A 22,350-nucleotide genomic window follows, 5' to 3' on the forward strand; every position below is an offset into this window, starting at 1 on the left:
AATTAGAAATTTATAAAGGTTTAGTACACAAAATGTAAAGTACATTACAGAATAATGAAAATAATTAAGGCAGAAACTGCCAGGATACAGGGAAATCAATTGCCACAAGTCCATCAGTACAGAAAATGAAAAATTAAGATAATGCTAAGTCTCAAATGTGCAGCAAAATCAGTAAGAAATTGGACAGCTTCCCTAGTAGCAACAAAAACAATCTGCTCACTCCCAAATTTGAGGGTTTGTAAAGAATATATTCCTATAGACAAGCATGGAAAGTGCAAAATCATCATGGAAAGAGCAAAGAAAGAAAGAAATTCCAGTAGATCAGAAATAAGATTTTTTAATCACCATACAGCCTTATTTCCTAAGCACTAGTCCACTACATGAATATTAATTTGGCCCTCTCTGACCTAATGTCATCAGGGTATGTCAGAACAGACTAATTACATAAACATCAGTAAACCATTGTGAATTAATTCAGTACTGGATGCAGGTGGAAGAACCTTTGACAAATGTTATATTACTGAGCCTATGCTAGAGAGTCTTCTGTAAGACTAGTGTCAGTGGGAAAGAAATAAACATGACTTGCTTGACTACATGTAGGAGACATAATAAACAAAGCACAAACATTATGAGACACTAATTTTGTAAAATATGGTGTTGATGCCTAGTGTTAGCTTATGTTAGGAAAATACACTGTAGCAGGTAATATCAAAATTGTTTCAAAGTGAATAGTATCATATTAGTACACACATGAATTTCAGCATAGATTTATTATCCTCCATGTTATTATCAATGCCCAATTCTGATTAATGCACAAATGCTTTCTCACTTTCTATTGACTTAATTGAGCCTATGTATTCAAACTTATGTGAAACGATTAAGGCAACTCATGGACGTTGCATCAATATATTGAAAGTGCATTGCTAACTAGATTGATTATCAGTTATGCTGTCCATTGCTAGATCTGATATTTTCAAGTGGTCCCTTCTACAGTTTATCTTTTAAAACATCAGTGTCCCACTGATGTTAGCTCTTTATCATTAAATGATTTAAAGCACTTCAGATTTACAACATGCTCCTCATTTAGAAAAGTGGTAGTAACAAGATGGAACTTAATTTTGATATTCCAGTTATTGTTCTTTTTTTCAGTGCCATGCCATTAAAGACAATATGTAGGTAGTACCAGAAAATGCAGTCGGAGGACCAGGAGCTAAAACAATAATAGCATCTGTAGTGTCTTGTGAGTGACCGATGATGGAACCTTTTGATTCCTCATGGACTCCGTAGAACTGTGATGTAAGTGTTTGGATGTGGTGAATAGAGTTCACGTTTAGAATGCTGAGTTCGCAGTTACATGCAGAGGAATAAAGAAGTGTAATAGCAAGCTCCGTATGTGGTGAATTCATTTACGATCTCCCAGGCTGGGGATGAAGCTACAACTGGTGATGATATAGGGATACGTAACCCAAAGATTGACAGTGCTCTCCTGGAGAGTTTGCTGTGCTCCCGCAAACTGCTCATGCGTGCGACACATGCCTCAGTCAAAGTGACGATCGACGTTTGGAGTATGTGGAGTGAGATCGCTACTCCAGCCAGTGAGAAGCTTTTGAAGCTATCAAAAGTTCACTGAGACATTTATTCATCAGTGACCAGAAACCTGCTAGTTAGGCTGTGAAAGAGGTACTGCATCACTACACAACACTGAGCTATATATTATACAGTATGTCAACGCAAAACAGGGAAGTGCTAAAGACAGCGACAGATGAGTGCAAAGATCCTCTAAAAGAGGAATCATTTCTGGCACAAAGAAACACTTAAAGGCAGTAACAACACAGTATGAAAAATGCAATGAGCAGTGACAGCCAGCTGCAAGAGAACACTGTGAGCAGAAGCAGATAAATGCAGAAAATCATTGGAGGCGGTAATAATCAGATATATGGAGAATACAATCACGTTTACCAGAATCTGATAAAGCGAGCCATCCGACCTCTACACTAGGCATGGCAACCCAATCAGAAGCATGGGGATTGTGCTTATGAGGCTGGTGAATCACTTCGGACTAATGGAATAGTGTACTTGTTCAATCGCTGCTGAAAAGAGCACACGATATGGTGCCGTCACCTTCTTAAAACCACCTCTTATCTTCGATATAACAAAGAAAGAAAATATTTTGACACCAGATGGACTTCCTAGATCGAAATCTTCCATGATTTCATTGAATCACTAGAAGAAACACACAACAAAAAGATTGTCAACTACCTCAAAAATCTTGTTGGTGAAGGAGTAAAAGAGTTAATAAAGAAACTGCTGAGAACTGACAGTCACATACAGTTAAATTAAAGAAATGTTACTGCTCAAGTTCAATCCAATGCCAAATGTCGATTACAAAAGATATATTTTCAGTCAGGAATGTCGGAAAGCTGGTGAAACAATTGACGAATTTGGTGAGAGACGTGATACACTCATCAAACACTGTAAGCTTAATCAATTCAAGGATAAAGAAGGTATACATCTTAGAGTTATTAACGGATGTCTGTCAGATTCATTTAGACGATGAATGCTGAGAGAAACCCTTAGTTTGGAGCAAGTTCTCTTGGCTGAAAGAGCTGAGGAACGTACTGATCGACAAGCTGCTGACATGGAGGCTGGAGGTACCCTGAGTGAGTCAGTCATGAACATGAAAAGCAAGCAGAAACACAAAGTTGAAGGACACAAAGTAATATCTTCAAAGAAAAAGAAACTTCTTTAGATGTGGATTTTCATTTCCACAAAGAGGTAAATGTCCCGCCATCGGACAAGTACGAAAAGGCCGTGGGAAGAAGAACCATTTTGTAATGATTTGCAAGGCGAAGGAAAAGTGAGTGCACCACCACAAGAAACAAAATGGACGCCCGAACGTTCCAGTAGTGATGTTCTGTGCACATCCACATGTCCAAACGGCTGTGGCAAATAAACACTAAATGAATTTGATCGTCATCTAAATCTTCGTATAAGAGTTGTTTTGTTGCATTGTCAAGTGACAGTGAGGAAGACGGATGGGTGATGTCAACGTTTACCTCAGAAAATCATGCCCATGTGGGACGGGCAGTATGCAAAGAAGAATACGAGTCGAAGAAAAGTCAAAGTGTAAAATCACGAAAGTCAATCAAACATTGTCCGAAAATTACAGTAAAAGTTTAGCAGTGGTGTGGGTTTGTAAACATTTCCACATATTCTCTTGTGGGAAACATTCCCTCTTGTCCAGAAGGTCATGCTAGAGGGTCCTATGAAGGAACCACACGTCACATCATTTGACTGGGCGGAGAACTGCAATCTACATACAACCATGTCCAGCTTGTTCACCTCCCAACATGACAAGCTCTGGAAGGAGTGCAAGGTAGTTACACTAAAACATCATGGTGTGGCACAGAGTGTATTTAGAGCACCTCTGGCATTCACAGCAATGGGAGGGTGAAAGTGCTATTGGGAAGAAGTGCACCACTGCCAAGTAACTTCTACATTCAATACTGGTGCGCTGCATGTGACTGGCTCATGCATATTTTGGAAAGTTAAAGTATGACCTCTGACCCACTGTCTGGCATCTTCATCTCAGTGCATGGTCTAATCCTTATACATTGATATCCTACTAACCTTCTCCATGTCCCCCTTTCTCTCCCCCTTACCACCCACTTCATTGAGTCAGGTTTTACATGTTCCATTAAATTACACTTCTCGTGTCCACCTCTTCAACCCTCACACTTCTTCCCACAACTGCAAACTAAGCTAACCTCAGCGCCCAGTGTCCCCACTACCCGTGTGTCATTGACACTGTATTTGGCCCATTTCACGAATGACTTTTTGCAGGGATGTGTGAACACTTTGAGGCAGGTGTACAAGCCCCTTGCGACAACTTTACGCCGCCGTTGTGTTACTTCTGTGATGTAGTGGCGTCATAAAGAATGCGCCACATCTAGGGAGATGCATCACGTTGTGAAGCCCTGCGCTGCATTATACCTGCGTCAGGTATAGTGCATGTAGGGTGGGCATACCGACACAGAAAAGCCTCGTAAAAGTGACTCTGTGAAATCTACAAGATTTCACTGAGTCACTTTTACAACGCCACTGCGTCAAAACCTTACGCCTGCTTGAAGCAGGCATTAGGAGTGATGCAGCATGTCAGGAATAGGCATTCCTAACCATTGCTGGAGTTGCGTTGTGCTTGCGACACGACTCCAGCAATGCGCTGCCTGTACGCCAAAAGATGCGTCATGCATCTGTCTATCCTTGCGCCACAGTGCTCCGCATTGTAAATACGTTCCATCCATGGTGGCGCAAGGCTATTTTTATGTGACGCATTTTAACTGGTGCATCTATGCTAATATGCAGAGATGCAGTTCTTGTAAATCTGCCCCTCTGTGGAGAAATAGTAATTTTTCATTGGTAACCAATACTTTTGCAAAAAGTGGGCAAAAGTACTAATTTCATGTAGTAGATCAAGATCACTTTTCTAACATACTTGATCCCACTGCCCACCACATACACCTGCTCACAGGGATTTCCCTCACCTATTAATTGCTGCGGTACACCCTGGTCTCAATGAGCATGTTCAGCAGGAGGCCATGAACTTGCTGGTGGCCTTTACAGAGATGAACACGTCCTGTGATCTGATCTCCTCCAAGATGGGCTGGGTAGTCTTTTCGGGCTGCTGAGCTGGCACTACATTCCACATGACATCCTGCAGGGTGCTGATGTAGGCAGAGAAGATCTCTGGGGATGCCCATGGCAGATCCACCGCTGGTGCTCAGCTTCCAAGGAAGGAGAGCAGCAGCCATGGCCGCAGGAGCCTGGGTAACTGTGGCCCCAGCTATCACCCATCCTAAACTCTACAAGCTCTTCTAACAAAGTCAGTCACCTACTATGAGCTAATATGTCACTGTCAGTCCTAACATGCTTCCCCACACCTATTCAGTCTAAGGAGAAGTGTACACTCTGACCCTGCCACCTCCTGGCCCTCATCGCTGTTGGTCCATGCTTGGCTGATCATTTCAGTTTCTATTTTTTTCTCACGGGTGGAGCTTCCTCTCGTGTGCCCCACTCCAGATCTTCCAGGTCAAGCTATGGGCAGGCGCCATTTATAATTAGTGGTAGGCACCGGTAAACTTCACCATGCCTATGTGGAGCGCAGAGTGGAAAAACTCAGCGAACTCTGCCAGCGGAGCAGAGTTTACTACCAATCCATAATGCATTTACGAGTATCCATCCTGGGAAGGATGCTACTCCACCATTCTCCTAGTTTAAAATGTGTCTCACAAAGTTGTGGTATTACCAGTGCAAATTATGCTTCTGATATTATACTAAAATTTGGGCCCTTTATATTTGAAAATGGTGCACTTTATCTGCAGAGCAACAATATGTTGTGTGTGGTAAAAAAAACTAGAGCAAAAGGATAAACTATATCCTCAACTGCCTCTAAACATCATTGGCAAGCAGTATTCTCCAAGCCAGCCCATCCTAGGAGGTCTGATATTTTTGACCCTATCTCAAAAAAGACATTCAAAATCTATATGTGTTCCCCCCTTCATTGTTTTATTTTTGGTTTCAGATTTTGCATACAAATGTAACTACAACATTCCTGTTGGTGAAGCAGGTCCTCCCTCATATGCAGAAGCTTGGGTAAGGCTCTCAAGAACTGTGAATGAAGAAATTAAGGGCCTTATTTATAGTTTGGCAGATAGGATACTTAATCAAAAACAGGGTGAATATCCTGTCCGCTGTATTAAAAGTACAGTAGTACATAATGCATTTTGATATGGCACACAGGGCATCCGCTTTGTCTGTGATGGAATATTCCATTGTCCAAAACTTAAATATGACCAAAATCTGATAATGTGGTGATGTGGTTTCAGAATGTTTTTGCCTAGTGGCGGAGGTATTTTCTTACTGCCATGTTTCAGTGGTGGTCATAGTAAATTTAAATTCTGATAATTTCTAGTGGAAGGGTACAAGATTATGGAAACACATTCCACAACATTTTCACAAGTCATCCTGACTTGGATAGTCTTCTGATTATCCCAGAGGACAACAGGGTTTAAGAAGCAAGTACTCTTCAGTCGAATACTGCGAAACTCAAACCTACCATTTTCCAAAAGCAACCCTTCTCTGGAGCAGTCACCTACATTTAGAACTCCGTCCCTGAACAAATAGGAGCTTAAACTACACCACATTCTTTCAAATATTTAACAAAACACATCTTTCCTGCATGCACCATGCCAGCTCAATCCTCTGGGCTCACCCCTGAAGAGAAGATTACCTTCCCCACACCTTGAAGGCAATGTGGGATACAGTAGCCTATGCTGTACACCTCAAGGATGTTGCAAGTCACTTAGGATTTCCATCACCATATGGAAGAGCAGGGCTGCAAGCCGAGATCTTTTATAAAGTCATGGAAATCTGAGGTGACTTGCAATATCCTTATGAGTATGGCAGATGGTATTGTACTCCTTATAATACATGGTCACACCATCACACCGTCACCCATGCCTCAAAACCACTTAAAAACTTGGACCCTCATTTTGGTATTGGGTCTACCGCCACCGACAGGCCATCAGTGGCAGCTTCCCGACATCCAATGCATCAGTCCAATCGTCGGATTACAATACCAGCAGTTGGAGCGGTTACGTCGGGGGAAGACCTCCACCTCTGACAGGCTGATGAGCCCATCGGGGTGGCGGTCAGACACTAATCTCTAGAATGGAGCTGGTGCCCGTGCAGACACCACTATAGGGATTAGGATGTCCCTTTCTGACTGCCTTTCCATGGGGTTCACACCGCTATGAAAAGGCAGACAGGAACAGACTTTGGGGGCAGTAAGCAGATATTAGAATATTATTATAAGTCAAATTGCAATATGTGTAAAGAATACAGATATTCTGTTTCATGTAATGACCCATGGGTGCATAAAATATATATACATTTCTTCTTTCTGCTGATCGTTTTTTAAAAATTCTTTTTTTAATAACAGGTAAGAAGAAAAAGTCAGTTCACATACTTATTGTTTGAAGTGCAGCTGTTATTATGATCTGTGATGTGCCTTTCACATTAGCTGAGGCATTATGACATCACAACTTAGCTGTAATAAATTATAGTTGAGCTGCTTCGTTATTTATTACAGATGACTAGAGATGCCACTAATGGAATGAAGAAACAACTAGTGTACTAGGATTTTATGGACAAAATATCAAGGAGAAAAATATCATAAGCTAAGTGTAGATTTCTATACCTAACTACACATCTATGTACCTTGACTATGTATATATCGTCAAGGTATAGAAATATGGAGCTAAGAATTGTAAATCTATACTTCTCACTTTGTACTTAAATTTTGAGATTTTGTCCCTAAATGTTGTCCCATGATATAAGTGTGCCACGATATTCTTGCACTTGATTTTCAGGAGTACAATCACATCAACATACACACACATGTACACACACACACACACATGTACGTACACACACACACACACACACACACACACACACTCACATAATTCTTCTCTATCTTGCAGGGGTGGATCCATTGTACTGACTTCATCTGCAGCTGCCTATTCATTTTTCAAGGTAAATATGTTTTGTTATTTGGTGACTATGTGGTCAGAAGGGCAAGAGAATTAACTATTTACTTTAAATAATCAAATTATAGTGTGGGTGGAACTATTTTGCTTCATCCCCCTTTTTGTGGTCTTGCTGCTGACAGCATTCTATGCTCAGGAGCTGATTACGAATGGGTCATTGTCTTCTGACCCCTGTGTACACCCCTGCTTGAACCAGGGTTGAAATTGTGAGCTGTGTGCTATTCATAACGCCAAGTGCGTGAAATACCTCAAGTTTTGCTAAATTGTGGCAGGTCCTGCCAGAACTTAAAAGAGGAAAAACCTACAGTATTTACAGTCACCTGTTGATTTTAATGCAGTAAGCTGCAAAAAGGCACGTTATTCCCCAAAACTCAGAGGGGCAGATTTACAAGCCCCTTGCGCTCCTTTTGCGTCACTTTTCTCATGTTAAAAGTGACGCAAAAGTGGCGCAAGGGCCTTGTAAATCTGCCCCAGAATATTTAGTAAATAATGTACCTGATAAATCCACACCTCATTCATGATTGGATTGCTTTCCTTCCTGTACTTTCGATTTGGTGTCTTTCCATGTCCACTGCTAGTGCCAGAGAAAACTTTTTTTTTGTTTTTATTTTTTTCTAGCATTCGCGATTTAATTTCATGGATGTTCATATCCTTTTCCTCGCTTGCTGCTCTTTCCCTTTCCGTGCTCCACCATCTCTCTTCTCACGCTCACTTACTATGTGTTGCCTCTACAACCTACCCTACATTGGTATACCTTTCTCCGTCAGACACAAGACACTGCTGTGAATCAGTGTGTTTCTCTCTTTTTCTCTTTCTCTCGGATCACTGATAAAATATTGATGCAGACAATATCGGAACACAAAAATATCGGACATGGAATATAGATAACAAAAATACTGACTTCCTATACTTGACTAGTAAAACCACAAGTATCCAGAACCCAAATATTGTTGTTAAAAATATTGATTTTTAACTGTATCGAAAACAAAAATATTGGATACAAAAATATTGCTACCTTTGAATAAAAATATAATATGTAAAAAATATTTATTCACACAATATCGATTACAATATCATTGGCGAAATAATTAAATCATCATTAATAAATATACAAAAAAATACTTTCTACATAAAACAATTACTTCAATTAAACTAAAAAATATTTTATCCAAAAAATTAAATTAAATAAAAATATATTAGATCAGCTACATCTTTACTATTCCGCTCAAAAAAAGATATACCTAAAATTATAACAATTCAACCCCAACAAACTATTAGCATGACCTACAAACATTGAAACTACAATGTATATATTGATAAATATATATATATATTATATATATAGTGATAACCAACGTCGATAAAGGAGGTAACATAGCGCCATGGCCCCAAGAAATGTACACTGCTGAAGCCTATAAGCAACTAAATGATGATAAATGGTATACCAGGAATAATTTGGAGAGCATGTTGATCCAGCGGCCTATAGGAAATATGCCATAAGCAATGCTACCCAACTCTATAACCTATTTTATAAAATATTACTCTAACTCATGGACCCATTAATCAAACATGACATATTTTTGACCTACTGAATCATGTGGTCAAATTAAACCTATATACACCTTATTTACAAATTATATACAAATTATATACAACCGCGGTAAATGATGACATTATTTGAACAAATCCTAACTATTTAAATGACCACCATGGCGATGGCATCTAGCTAATAGTAACCTACGCTTCTGAATAACTAAGACCAGCTTGTTTTCAAAAGTAAGATTTTATTATCTAATTGTAGATATTTCAAAATATAGTTTTATAAATGCAATTTTATTAGAATTTTAGCAAGCATGTTTGAAAAGTATTATAAGAAAATTACAGTTTTAAGCAAGAAATTATAAGTTTAGCATTTCTAAAATCCTAAGTCCCTAGCTAAGCTAAATAAATGGAGATAAAGTAAAGTTCTTTGGGGATTCTTACGTGTTCCACACAAAGTCCAGCAGCACGACACCCTCATCCGAAAGTTAAAAAGCAGCAGCCAGCCCATCCCCAGGGCATGGGATTTTTATACCTTTCTATGCTAGCTAATCTAAGTAAAGGAACATTTTCTGCAAAAGTCGATGTCTCATTGGTCGAAGAGTGACAAGTGACATGTCACCAACATTTCAAAACTTCCATTAGGTCATATTCTTTGGGACCATTGTCTTTCTTGTACGTGATCCAAAGCTTCCTTGGTTTGCAACAATTTTAGTCAAAAGTTCTCACTGACTCCATTTTACTTCCGCGGATGCCAAGTTAGCAAATGTTCTTTCTACCGGTTTCTGACCTTGGCCACGTCCGACAGAATAATGACAACGCTTCATCTTTAGCTCAGTGAGTGTGACTTTGACGGAAACTTTTTCCAACATTGACATCTCGTGCTCCTTGCAGAATTAAATTCATCTTTTAGCAAACTCGAGCAAACTAGGCCCAGAAGCAGGCAACTTATTTTTCTAGTATAAAACAAACACAAGAAAAGTATTAATGTAAGAAATATTATTTATTCTGTTTCCACCCTTCATTTACTAATTGATTAACCCTCCCAATTAGTCTAATGTTACCTAGCACAAAGCAAACAAATAAAGCAGCATTTTATATCTACCAGTCTTCATGAATTCATGAAACCTTATGTGCACCTAGAATAGTAGAAATGACATCACATAAACAAGGAAAGCAAAATAAGCACATGCTTCTTTTAAATCTGCTGCAGTTAGTAATGACAAAACGAAAACGACAAATTCAATATATTATTTTTGCACGAACAAAAGATGCAACGATTATGCACGTTTATGAGCACACATGTTAATGTTCCCGTGTGAAAAGTTTAATCTAGGTTGTGTTAGTATAATACATCACAAATCATTAATAATATTATTTATATTATGGAAATGTGACTTCACGAGTTTAAACAGATTTCTGTTTTCTATCTCGCTCCATCAACTCCCTCATCTGGTGATTAACAAATCACCACACCACCACCCAAAATTTGGAAATTTAGACTTTTTGGAAAATGATTCAAATTCATCTATGTTAGTATTTCTAAAAATTTGTTTCTGCAAAATCCTTACAATTGTCATAACGAGCTCTGTGTAATTCTTGTAACTCAATCTCCCTTTCCTCTTCTTTTTTGATTTTATAAATTCTTCTCTTTTCCTTCATTTGTTTCTTTCTCTTATGCAACAAACAACCGATTTTTGTCAAAATGAAAATGAATATTATCACAATCAAAGGTGCCAAAATCTTGCCAAGAACTGAACTTCCAATATCATGGAACCAGTTTTTAATTGATTGAAATCTTTTTGAAAGTCTTTCAGTAAAATCTTCTTCCTCTAATGGAATTATCTCTGAATGCATCTCTGTGATATTCTTAATGCTTACTTTCATCAGGGATATATGTACAACAATGTTGCACATGTAAAATACCGCAGACTCCTCCCTCTTTAGCTAGGAGAATGTCTAAAGCAAGGCGATCTTGAATTACCATAGAACTGATTGCAATGACCTCAACATTCACTAATTGGAAACCATCAGCTGTATCTGTTGACAATCTGTCAACAATTGTTGACAATTTTCTAATTCTTCCTGAGTTCAGGGTTATACCTACTAAAGGTATCACTGCTTGAAAATATCTCCCAAAACCTCAGTGAAAGTTTCTCTTTTAACCCTATTTACATAATTGTGAATTTTGAACAATCCTTCCGAATCTCTGTCAACATGAAATATTTTAGGAAAAACAATCCCAACATAACAAGTTCCATACCAATGATCAGGAAGGTTGTAGTAAGCCTTGTCACCACAAACAAAATAAATCCCAGGAAAAATTGGATCTTTTCCACCTTTGAATCCCCAACCTCCCATGATCTGATATGTATCTTCACAATTACTTGCACCCACAAAGTAGTTATCAAAAAGTGTATTGTCTCTCCTAATGCAAAGCTTACCACTAATTGGTTTGTCTATGTGAATTGCAACATTATCAAGCATTTTGCCATTTAGCTTCTCATCCTCTTTCTGCCAGAACCTGGACTTAGTCTGCTTGGCTATTTCATTTCTCTTGTAAATTGCCCTTCTTTCTTCAACCAGATTCAAAAACTTCTTTCCTTCAGTACTTAGTTTGCAGGTTAGATTATTCTTGTAAGCATATTCATAGGTGAGTTCATTAGTAACAAGGAAAAATTCCCTCATCTGTTTGGCTTTCTTATGCTTATTCAAAGCACCCTCAATTTTTTAATTTTTGAAAATCTCATCAAAATCTGAATAATAGTATTCTAAGCGTCCAGTTTGATAGAACAAGCTAGCTAACACACTGCATGTCACACCATATGTAAGAGGAAGCATATTGTATGTTACTCCCTCAGAAACAGAAGCAGGTAATTTAACACACACATAGCAATCTTTTGCATCCATTACCTTGACATATTCACTCAAAAGCTCTGTGAATTTATTGCTTGAAAAGTCACTAATAGATTTATCTTGATGAATGTTAGGTTGATGATCAATAACTTTTCCTGTTGCACTATGCTTGTTTTGACTAACTGAAGCTTTGCTTGTCATGTTAACTTTGTGAGAATCTTTGTTAATTTCAAATGGAATAATAACAGCTAAGACTAACCAGAGCAGAATTAAAATGAGCAGACACACCAGAGTCATCTTACAGCATCTCTTAAAAATGGAACATCTTGAAGTACTCTGTTCCCTGACGTAAGGCATCTTTGATTAGTTTTGCCTTAAAAAGAAAAAATTTAAAACTATTTTAAAATGATTAATTATTAATTATTTACACCCCCTTTTAAAATATATATATTTTTTTTCTTTTTTTTTTTCCAAAAACCCTAACAGTATTTCTTCGACCTTATGTCACAAGCAAGTTTTCTTCAACTAAAACAACTTTTCTTCGACCTTGTGTCACCTAACAAGATTTCTTCAGCCTTTTGCCAAAATTTAAAAACCCAAAAATCCAATTTTAAAAATTTTGTACTTCAATCATTGTCACTAATTTCTTCAATTTCTTCTTCTTCTTGACTACTATCGTAAATGTCAATGACAGGTGGAATCACTAGATAAGTCCACTCAGGTGATTTATATTTTTGATTTGGCCTTATAATCCTTTTCCCTTTTCTTGTCACTACTTCGATTCTTCTCCCAACTCCAACTTCTTTCTCAGAACCCTTTTGACTACTGATTTCTTCCACCTGTTCCTTCGGTTTCTTGATCAACCTGACTCTCAATCTTCCACCAGGCCAGAAATCTGTCTTCCTCACGAATTTTCTTTTCGGTTCTGAAGCACTTGTCTCTGACTTCCAAGATCTTTTCTTTGGACTTCTATCTTCACCATCCACATCACTTTCTTCAGTTTCACAATCTGAAACTTCAATGATCGACTCAGGAACTTCTCTATTCGGCAGTTTCACTCCTTCAGGAACTATGCTTTGTCTCCCATCACTGGTACTCGGTAATCCGTCTTCCTCCTCCTCTTCAATTACCTCCAACTTCCCAGATTCTGGTTTTCCGTTCCTTACTTCAGAGCTTAACTTCTGCTTTTCGCTACTCTCCTGGTCAGAAATTTCTTTTGGTTCAGCCTCTCTGTCCTCAATGGAACTTACTCCATTAATCTTCTTGACTGAATCTTCAGTCCTTTTTCCTTCTAATAGATTCTCTTCTTCTCCAGAATCTATTTCAATTATTTCCAAGTCTTTTCTTGTTAATTCTCCATTCACAGGAACATGTTCCAGATGTCAACCTCTTTGTCGATCTTCAGAATCTGGATTTGTTTCACCTTCTACTTCTGAATCAGAATCTTCTGTAGTATCACTTTCTACATCAGAGCTCTCAGGAGTAGGCACTGGAATGGTATGACTAGGATGTATCCACCTTTTCAATCCTCTGCATTTCACTGCATTTGTAGTGACCAGAATTATTTGTCTAGGCTTCTGCCACCTAGGAGCTAGACAATTTCTTCTTCGATGTACTTTTGTTCTGACCCAATCACCAGGTCTCAAATCATGTGTTAGAACTTTTTCATTTGATTGTGCTTCAGTTCCCACCTGATTAGACACAGAAGTCACTATATCAGATAACTTTTTACAGTAATCCAAAATAGCACTGTCATTTATGCTCAACAGTTTGCCTACAGGTACAAAAGCTTGCCTCATGACTCTTCCCATTAGTATTTCATGAGGACTCAAACCTGTCTTTTTATCAGGTGTACTTCTCAATGACATCAAAACAAGTGGAAGAGCATCTGTCCACTTTACACCTGTTTCAAGACACATTTTTCCAATCCTGTTTTTAATTGTCCCATTAATCTGTTCAACCACCCCAGATGCCTCTGGTCTGTATGCACAGTGTATTTTCTGCTCAATGCTTAATGCCTCACATATTAGTTTCATCAGTTTGTTATCAAAATGGCTTCCTCCATCACTCTCAATAGTGACTGGAAAACCGTACCTTGGGATGATTTCTCTGAGTAACAATTTTGCCACTGTAATTGAATCACAATGTCGAGTAGGAAATGCTTCCACCCATCTTGAAAACAAACAAACAATCACAAGAACATATTTCAAACAATTGTGTAAAGGCATTTCAATGAAATCCATCTGTAATCTGGTAAAGGGACCACCCTCTCGACCAATTACCCCTGTACCTACAATTGATTTTCTGTTTGGGTTCATTTGTTGGCATGACAAACACCTTTGACAAAAAGACTCTGCAATCGTTCTGAATTTTGTATTGAACCAAGTCTCTCGGAAAAGTCTGATCATAGAATCTCTTCCAAGGTGAGCTGGGCCATGATACAATCTGGCCATATCAGCAATTAAACAATTTGGTAAAACTACTCTGCCATCTTTGTAGGTCCATACTCCATCCTCATCACGTGGTCTACAATCTGCTCTTAGCCATAGATCTTTTTCTTCATCATCTGCTTCATTTTGTAAATCTTTGATTTCTTGCCATGTCTCTACAACTGTTGTTAGCATTAATGAATTTGAATCAGTTTCTTTACTCTTTTCCCGATTGTATGCACAACATTTTCTTGCGCAGTATTTTGCTGTCTCATCAGCATAGGCATTGCCTTTTGAGATATAATCTACTCCTTTTGTGTGCGCAGCACATTTCACAATTGCAATTTCTTTCGGCAACTGTATGGCTTCAATTAATCTTTTGATGAAAACTGCATTTTTAATTGGTGACCCTGCTGAGGTCAAATAGCCTCTGTGAGACCAGAGCTGTCCATAATCATGTACAACCCCATACCCATACTGACTATCAGTAATGATGGTAACTCTTATGTCCTTTGATACTTCACAAGCACGAATCAAAGCAATTAATTCAGCCACTTGAGCCGAACGAATTCCTTCAAGACATGATGCTTCTTTTACATCTGCAACTGTACAAACTGAGTATGATGCTTTTAAAACTCCTCCTTCTGTCCTTAGACAGGAGCCATCTACAAAGTAGACAACATCTGATTCAGGCAAAGGTACATCTTTAATGTCCTGTCTTGGTTTGGTGCAAAATTCCATGACATCCAAACACTCATGTTCCACTTCACTTTCATTAACAATTTCAGAATCAGGCAGTAATGTAGAAGGATTCAGATTCAAACATCTTGAAATGGAAACATTGTCTGCTCCTAGTATGATTTTCTCATACTTAGTCAATCTGCTACTTGTTAAATGCTGAGTTTTACCTCTTGTCAGTAATATTTCAACCGAATGAGGCACAAAAACTTTCACAGGAAATCCCATTATGATTCCCTCGCTCTGTTCAAGACTGACACTTGTAGCTGCAACTGCTTTCAAACATCCTGGTAATGCTTTTGCAATGGGATCAAGAACTGCAGAAAAGTATGCAATGGGTTTCTTTAGATTCCCATGTCTTTGAATTAACACAGACAATGCACATCCTTCTCTCTCACTGCAATACAGTTCAAAATCTTTCTCATAATTCGGCATGCCCAAAGCAGGAGCTTGACATAAGCTCTTTTTCAGGTTTTCAAAAGATTCCATTTCAGCCTTATTTAGAATAATTGGATCTTTTACATCAGACTTTGTCAATCTCTGTAGTGGTTTCGCAATTACTGAAAATCCACTTATCCATTGTCGACAGTAGCCAACCATTCCCAAAAACATTCTAACCTGTCTTTGTGTTCTTGGTGGTTGCATTGCTTGAATCATTTTTATTCTCTCAACTGTCACCTGTCTTTTTCCCTTTGCAATTCTATGACCAAGATACTTCACTTCTTGTTTGCAAAATTGTAATTTTGCTGGAGACACTTTATGTCCCTCATCTGCTAGATGATTCAAAAGAATTATTGTGTCTGTCACACAATTTTCTCTGGTTTTAGCAGCTATCAACAAATCGTCGATATACTGCACCAACGTAGACCTGCCAGGTAAATCTAAATTTTCCAAGGATCTCTTTAACAGTTCATTAAAGATAGAAGGACTTTCTGTATAGCCTTGAGGGATTCTACACCATGCGAGGGTCCTACTCTGGAATCTGAAAGCGAAAATTTCTTGACTCTCTGGGTGTAAAGGAACAGTAAAGAATGCATTGCAAAGATCGATGACAGTATACCATTCCGCATCATGTGGAATTTGATATAAAATGACTGCTGGGTTTGGAACCACAGGACAACATGGAACAACAATCTGATTAATTTTTCTCAAATCTTGAACTATTCTATACGTTCCATTAGACTTTTTAATTCCCATAATCGGTGAATTACAAGGGCTACTCTCAATTTCTTTTAAAACACCTTGTTTAATGAATTTTTCAATCACAGGTTTAACTCCTTCAATTGTCTCTGCTTTCATTTTGTACTGAGGAATATTAGGAAATTCTATTCCCTGCTTTAGTATAATTTTTACTGGATCGACATGTTTCATTAGACCCATCTCATTCCCAGTCAATTCCCAAATTTCAGATTTCACTGTTTCTTTGAGTTCTTCTGGTAGATTTTCTTTTTCAAACGCGGGAAACAATTTTGTTTACTCTTATTCCATTAACATCATTGTCATCCTGTACAAGCCATCCTCCTCCATAGTTTGTAATTCAACTCCTTCAGGAGAACAATATATTCTGCAATTCATCTTGCACAATATATCTCTGCCCAATAAATTCACTGGACTACTGTTACAAACTACAAATCTGTGTTTGTCTTTAAAATTTCCAATTTCAACTGGTACTGGATCAGTTAAATCAGTCCTGATTTGTTGATTGCTTACTCCAACAACTTGGATGGTATCCCCAGAGAGAGGTAGGTTTTCAATTTCCACTGATCTTACAGTAGAACGGGTAGCACCAGTGTCCACTAGAAAGTGATGTCTACATCATTAACTTTCCCATTTACAAATGGACCAGACTGGTCAACCTCAAGAGTGGCTCCAACAACACACTCTTCCTCCTCTCTCGGGCACCGTCAATAATAATCATCAGAATCACTTTCTTGCCCTTCTGTTAATAAAAACTGTTGTGCTACATTTTGCACTCTTTGTCTTTGCGGTTTTATTACCTGTTCATCTCCTTGAAATCCCACACCTGAATTATATTTCTGAGTTCCCCCACAATTTGGAAACGGTGGCTGTGGCAATTGATTCTGACGGTTATTCACCTGATTCACCTGTTGCTGCAACTGTTGCTGAAGGTTTAGTTCATTTAAATTCTGTTGCATCTGTAGCTGTTGCTGCAGGTCAACATCATTTTGCATCTGTGGATTTAACAATGGACTTTTTAAATTTCTAGGTGGTTTCTTACATTCGTCTTTCCAGTGTCCTAGCTCGCCACAATTAAAACAAGGTAATTTTTGTTTCATCTCTTCAATCCTTGGGTTAATTTTTCTTATAAAATTATTACCTTTAAACTTCCCTTGCCCTTGATTCGTATTTGTAGTTTGAACAAAATTTGTGTTTTTATTACCAAGACTGGCAATCTGTTGCTCAGCCACCTTTACCTGAGCCCACATGGCTTTCTCCTTGAGCTTCTTTTGTCTCACTTCTAGCTCATCACTGCAGTATTTTGCCTTTCTCAAAATATCATCAACAGAAAGTGCTTGCCATCCGACAATACTATTCCTGATCATGTCTGCAATTTCTGGTTTCAGACCATAAACAAATCTGTAGACAAAATGACTCATATCTTTCTCGTCTAGTTTTTCATAGCCACTGTATTGTTTAAAAATCAACAGTAACCTTTCGTAAAATGAATGAACTGATTCTTTTGTTTCCTGGTTTGTTCTTTCTATCTTAACCCAATCAACCTCTTTTGGTGGAATTTTGTTTTTCAACCAGTAAATCACCTTTTCATAAAAATCCATTACAAGAGGATTTGGAGCACCTGTTTCCTTATTTCGGTCAGGTTCTATTTTTGGCCAACTTATGGCTATTTTGCATTCTGTCCAAAGATCTGATGGAACAACAATGTCGAAAAATCCATCCAGATCAATCCACAGAACTTTTGAGACTTTAATGAACCTGTCCACTTGTCTGTACCACTCGACTGGCTTCTCCCTCAGTCTTGGAAAATCATTTGTGAACAGCAATATATCTTGTCTTGACCATGGGACATGAACATATCCTCCACCTGCAATTTCTCTCATTGGAAATTGTTTTGACAATTTTTCCAATTTCTCATCTTCCTTCTTTTTCGTCCATTTCACTCTCCACTTGCTCAATTCTCCTAGTTTTTTAATGTAAACAATCAAATCTTTTATGTGCATTATTCTTCCCATTGAGTTCAAACTTTCAATGTCACCTTCTGAAAAGTCTAATCTATAATGTTTTGCAAAATTCTTTTGCCTGTTTAAATCAATTTCAAGTTCAGCTGCCAGTTCATCCAGTTGATCATATTTGTTTTTGGTTTTCCACTGCATACTCTTACAAATGAACAGTAGTTCATCATCTCGATAATAATTTAAACTGTCAGGACCAATCGTACCAATTATTAATTCCTCAATATTTGCTTTTAATTTTGCAACATCAAGTTTAGGTTTGTTCACCCTGACTTCAGGACTCTCAGCATCAGATTCTGCACCCATCGGTGTTTTTGGAGATAAATCCTCATTAAAAGTTAAATCTGGCATTCTCGATCTTGAAGAGTTTATTTCAGATATATCTGAGTAAAATTTTTCAGCAACCTTCTGAATTTCTGCATTCAAAGGAATAGTCAACCCTGTTTTATTAACTTCTCTTTGCTCAAAAACAGGCTGAACAGGACCAATAGTTACTGGAACTGTCACAGCTTCCATGCTTTTTGTTATTTGTCGAATTAATTCTTCCTTTGATCGTAAATACTCGGAAGAATCTCCAGCCTCTACATTTCTGACTTCTCTCACATAATTTTTTGGAGCTTCCCTTGCTCTTGGAATTAATGAAGAATGTCTACCCTCATTATGGACATTTGCATTTGTCTCAGATTCCGGTCTTCTTGGAGTTTCAACAATTTCACAATTATTTGGATAATGTTTAGGAGCTTCATTAATTGGAGGTGCACTCGGTGTAGTTTCTGTAGAAACCATTGGAGTAGACCACGACCTAGGGGGTCTCAAAGGCTGATTTCTTTTATCTGAAGTATAGATTTCTTCTAAAACTGCATCTTCAGATTCACTTTCCACAGGGGCATTATTTCTCTTTTCAGTTCTTTTTCCCTCAGGAGAACCTAAAACCATTTCTCTAATTAAGTAAAGTCCCTCACTCATGCTTCCCTGTCTCCACATTCTCATTCTGTCTTCATGTGTTTCTCTTCTATAACTAGGAGGTTTAGGAGGTCTTTTAATTCCACTTGCTTCTCTTTGTAATTGGTACATTTCATCCTCCCATTCAACTAAAGCTTCAAATTGAGTTGGTCTAGGCTTGGGTTTAAGAGTATTCATTTTCTCTCGCAAATTCCTTAAAACCTTTACATTAAATGAACCATCATCAGGCCAAGCCAAAACACCATCATCCTTTGTGTATTGTTTCCAACTATCAAACCACAGAATAGTATGATAACCATATTCACCTTCCATATGCGCTGCAGGTGTTTTGTACTTATGAAGTAATTTACCACCTCGCGTTTCAATCTTCTTGTCAGGCGAAATAAAAAAAAATAATTTCTGAAACAAATTTGGCTTTTTCTCAACGTGTTTAAAATGGTAACTCATTTTTAAGAGTTAGATTCAATAAAAATTTCGTTCGTAAAATATTTCCGGGATGTTCCGCTAAAACAACCAATCCGTGCGCGAAACACACCAACAAACCAATGAGAGTTGAGCTACGTCACTTTTTACTCAACCAATAAAATTGAAAACTTTCTGAAGAACCAATCAGCTTACAGTTCGTCGGAGACTCAAGAACCAATTAGAACACAGCTTGTGACGTATGTTACCCAATCCCAGCGCGCCTCTGTGACGTACACAGCAGCTGCGGTTTCTCGCTTCTCACTCCTAGCGCTTACCCCTCCTTCACAATATCTTTTCACAGCGCCATTTTGAGAACACTTTTCGGTGAAAATTAATTTTTAACAACGACAATAAGGACTCATCTGTCTGTTTCTCTAAGTAGGATAGTTTACATACATTCAAGTATTCTCAACTCGGAATAGTCGGCCCTATTCTCATAGAATAATTTTTATTTGCCAGTAGAGTAATCTTTTTACTCTGCCCTTCAAACAAGTAATATATGAACTCATTTCCCTCAGAACGCACAACTAAGTGACTGTTCGAAAGTTCCACTTGAACATAAATTACAGAACAAACTCGCACTTTCACACGGAAAAATCTCTAACTTCAAACACACATGAAATCCGTACAGGACTCTCACCTGTTTATAGAAATCATGCACCGTTAGCAAAATAACGACGTTATCCGTACAGGGCTTTCACCTGTTTATAGATATAAAACATGTACCCTTACGGGACTTTCTCCTGTTTATAGATAATCATGTACCGACGTTACCCTACCCTTCACTCAAGCTCGAATATAACTAATACTCTTATCACAGTGAGTTTTATAACAGGCGCTTTGTCCCTATTCTCATGCTGCTCAAATTTCTTAGATAATCCTCACTATACAAGATTCACACCTAGCCCTAACGCTGTGTTGCACGACCACAACACTGTGTTGCACGACCACAACACGTGATACACGGCGATATCACTTGTGATACACGGCGATATCACAATTCTGAAACAGATCAAATGTTCTGTGTGACTACCTTCTTATCACACAGTCTGTACCGGTACAACTCACAAATATCACGAAAAGCGAACTCAACATGTGTTAAACATCGATCCTATTTCTATACCATAACATACCAATAACACCTTGGTTACCCTTAGCAACACCTTGGTTACCCTTAGCAACCATCAATTTCTGCTACCAGAAGAATTGATCCAGCGGCCTATAGGAAATATGCCATAAGCAATGCTACCCAACTCTATAACCTATTTTATAAAATATTACTCTAACTCATGGACCCATTAATCAAACATGACATATTTCTGACCTACTGAATCATGTGGTCAAATTAAACCTATATACACCTTATTTACAAATTATATACAAATTATATACAACCGCGGTAAATGATGACATTATTTGAACAAATCCTAACTATTTAAATGACCACCATGGCGATGGCATCTAGCTAATAGTAACCTACGCTTCTGAATAACTAAGACCAGCTTGTTTTCAAAAGTAAGATTTTATTATCTAATTGTAGATATTTCAAAATATAGTTTTATAAATGCAATTTTATTAGAATTTTAGCAAGCATGTTTGAAAAGTATTATAAGAAAATTACAGTTTTAAGCAAGAAATTATAAGTTTAGCATTTCTAAAATCCTAAGTCCCTAGCTAAGCTAAATAAATGGAGATAAAGTAAAGTTCTTTGGGGATTCTTACGTGTTCCACGCAAAGTCCAGCAGCACGACACCCTCATCCGAAAGTTAAAAAGCAGCAGCCAGCCCATCCCCAGGGCATGGGATTTTTATACCTTTCTATGCTAGCTAATCTAAGTAAAGGAAAATTTTCTGCAAAAGTCGATGTCTCATTGGTCGAAGAGTGACAAGTGACATGTCACCCACATTTCAAAACTTCCATTAGGTCATATTCTTTGGGACCATTGTCTTTCTTGTACGTGATCCAAAGCTTCCTTGGTTTGCAACAATTTTAGTCAAAAGTTCTCACTGACTCCATTTTACTTCCGCGGATGCCAAGTTAGCAAATGTTCTTTCTACCGGTTTCTGACCTTGGCCACGTCCGACAGAATAATGACAACGCTTCATCTTTAGCTCAGTGAGTGTGACTTTGACGGAAACTTTTTCCAACATTGACATCTCGTGCTCCTTGCAGAATTAAATTCATCTTTTAGCAAACTCGAGCAAACTAGGCCCAAAAGCAGGCAACTTATTTTTCTAGTATAAAACAAACACAAGAAAAGTATTAATGTAAGAAATATTATTTATTCTGTTTCCACCCTTCGTTTACTAATTGATTAACCCTCCCAATTAGTCTAATGTTACCTAGCACAAAGCAAACAAATAAAGCAGCATTTTATATCTACCAGTCTTCATGAATTCATGAAACCTTATGTGCACCTAGAATAGTAGAAATGACATCACATAAACAAGGAAAGCAAAATAAGCACATGCTTCTTTTAAATCTGCTGCAGTTAGTAATGACAAAACAAAAACGACAAATTCAATATATTATTTTTGC

General features: G+C 37.9%; 1 protein-coding gene across 2 annotated transcripts in view; it reads left to right on the forward strand.

The window, feature by feature from the left end:
* Positions 1 to 22,350, forward strand: part of LOC144790905 (dehydrogenase/reductase SDR family member 4-like) — a 118,010-nt gene that overhangs the window by 44,711 nt on the left and 50,949 nt on the right. For both annotated transcript variants that reach the window (XM_078665546.1, XM_078665547.1), the window contains exons 5-6: positions 5,582 to 5,652; positions 7,545 to 7,596. In XM_078665546.1, coding sequence (XP_078521672.1) covers positions 5,582 to 5,652; positions 7,545 to 7,596 — 123 coding nt within the window. The remainder of the gene's footprint in view (positions 1 to 5,581; positions 5,653 to 7,544; positions 7,597 to 22,350) is intronic.

The sequence above is a fragment of the Lissotriton helveticus genome, chromosome 11 (assembly GCF_964261635.1).
Source record: "Lissotriton helveticus chromosome 11, aLisHel1.1, whole genome shotgun sequence".
NCBI classification, from domain to species: Eukaryota; Metazoa; Chordata; class Amphibia; order Caudata; family Salamandridae; genus Lissotriton; species Lissotriton helveticus.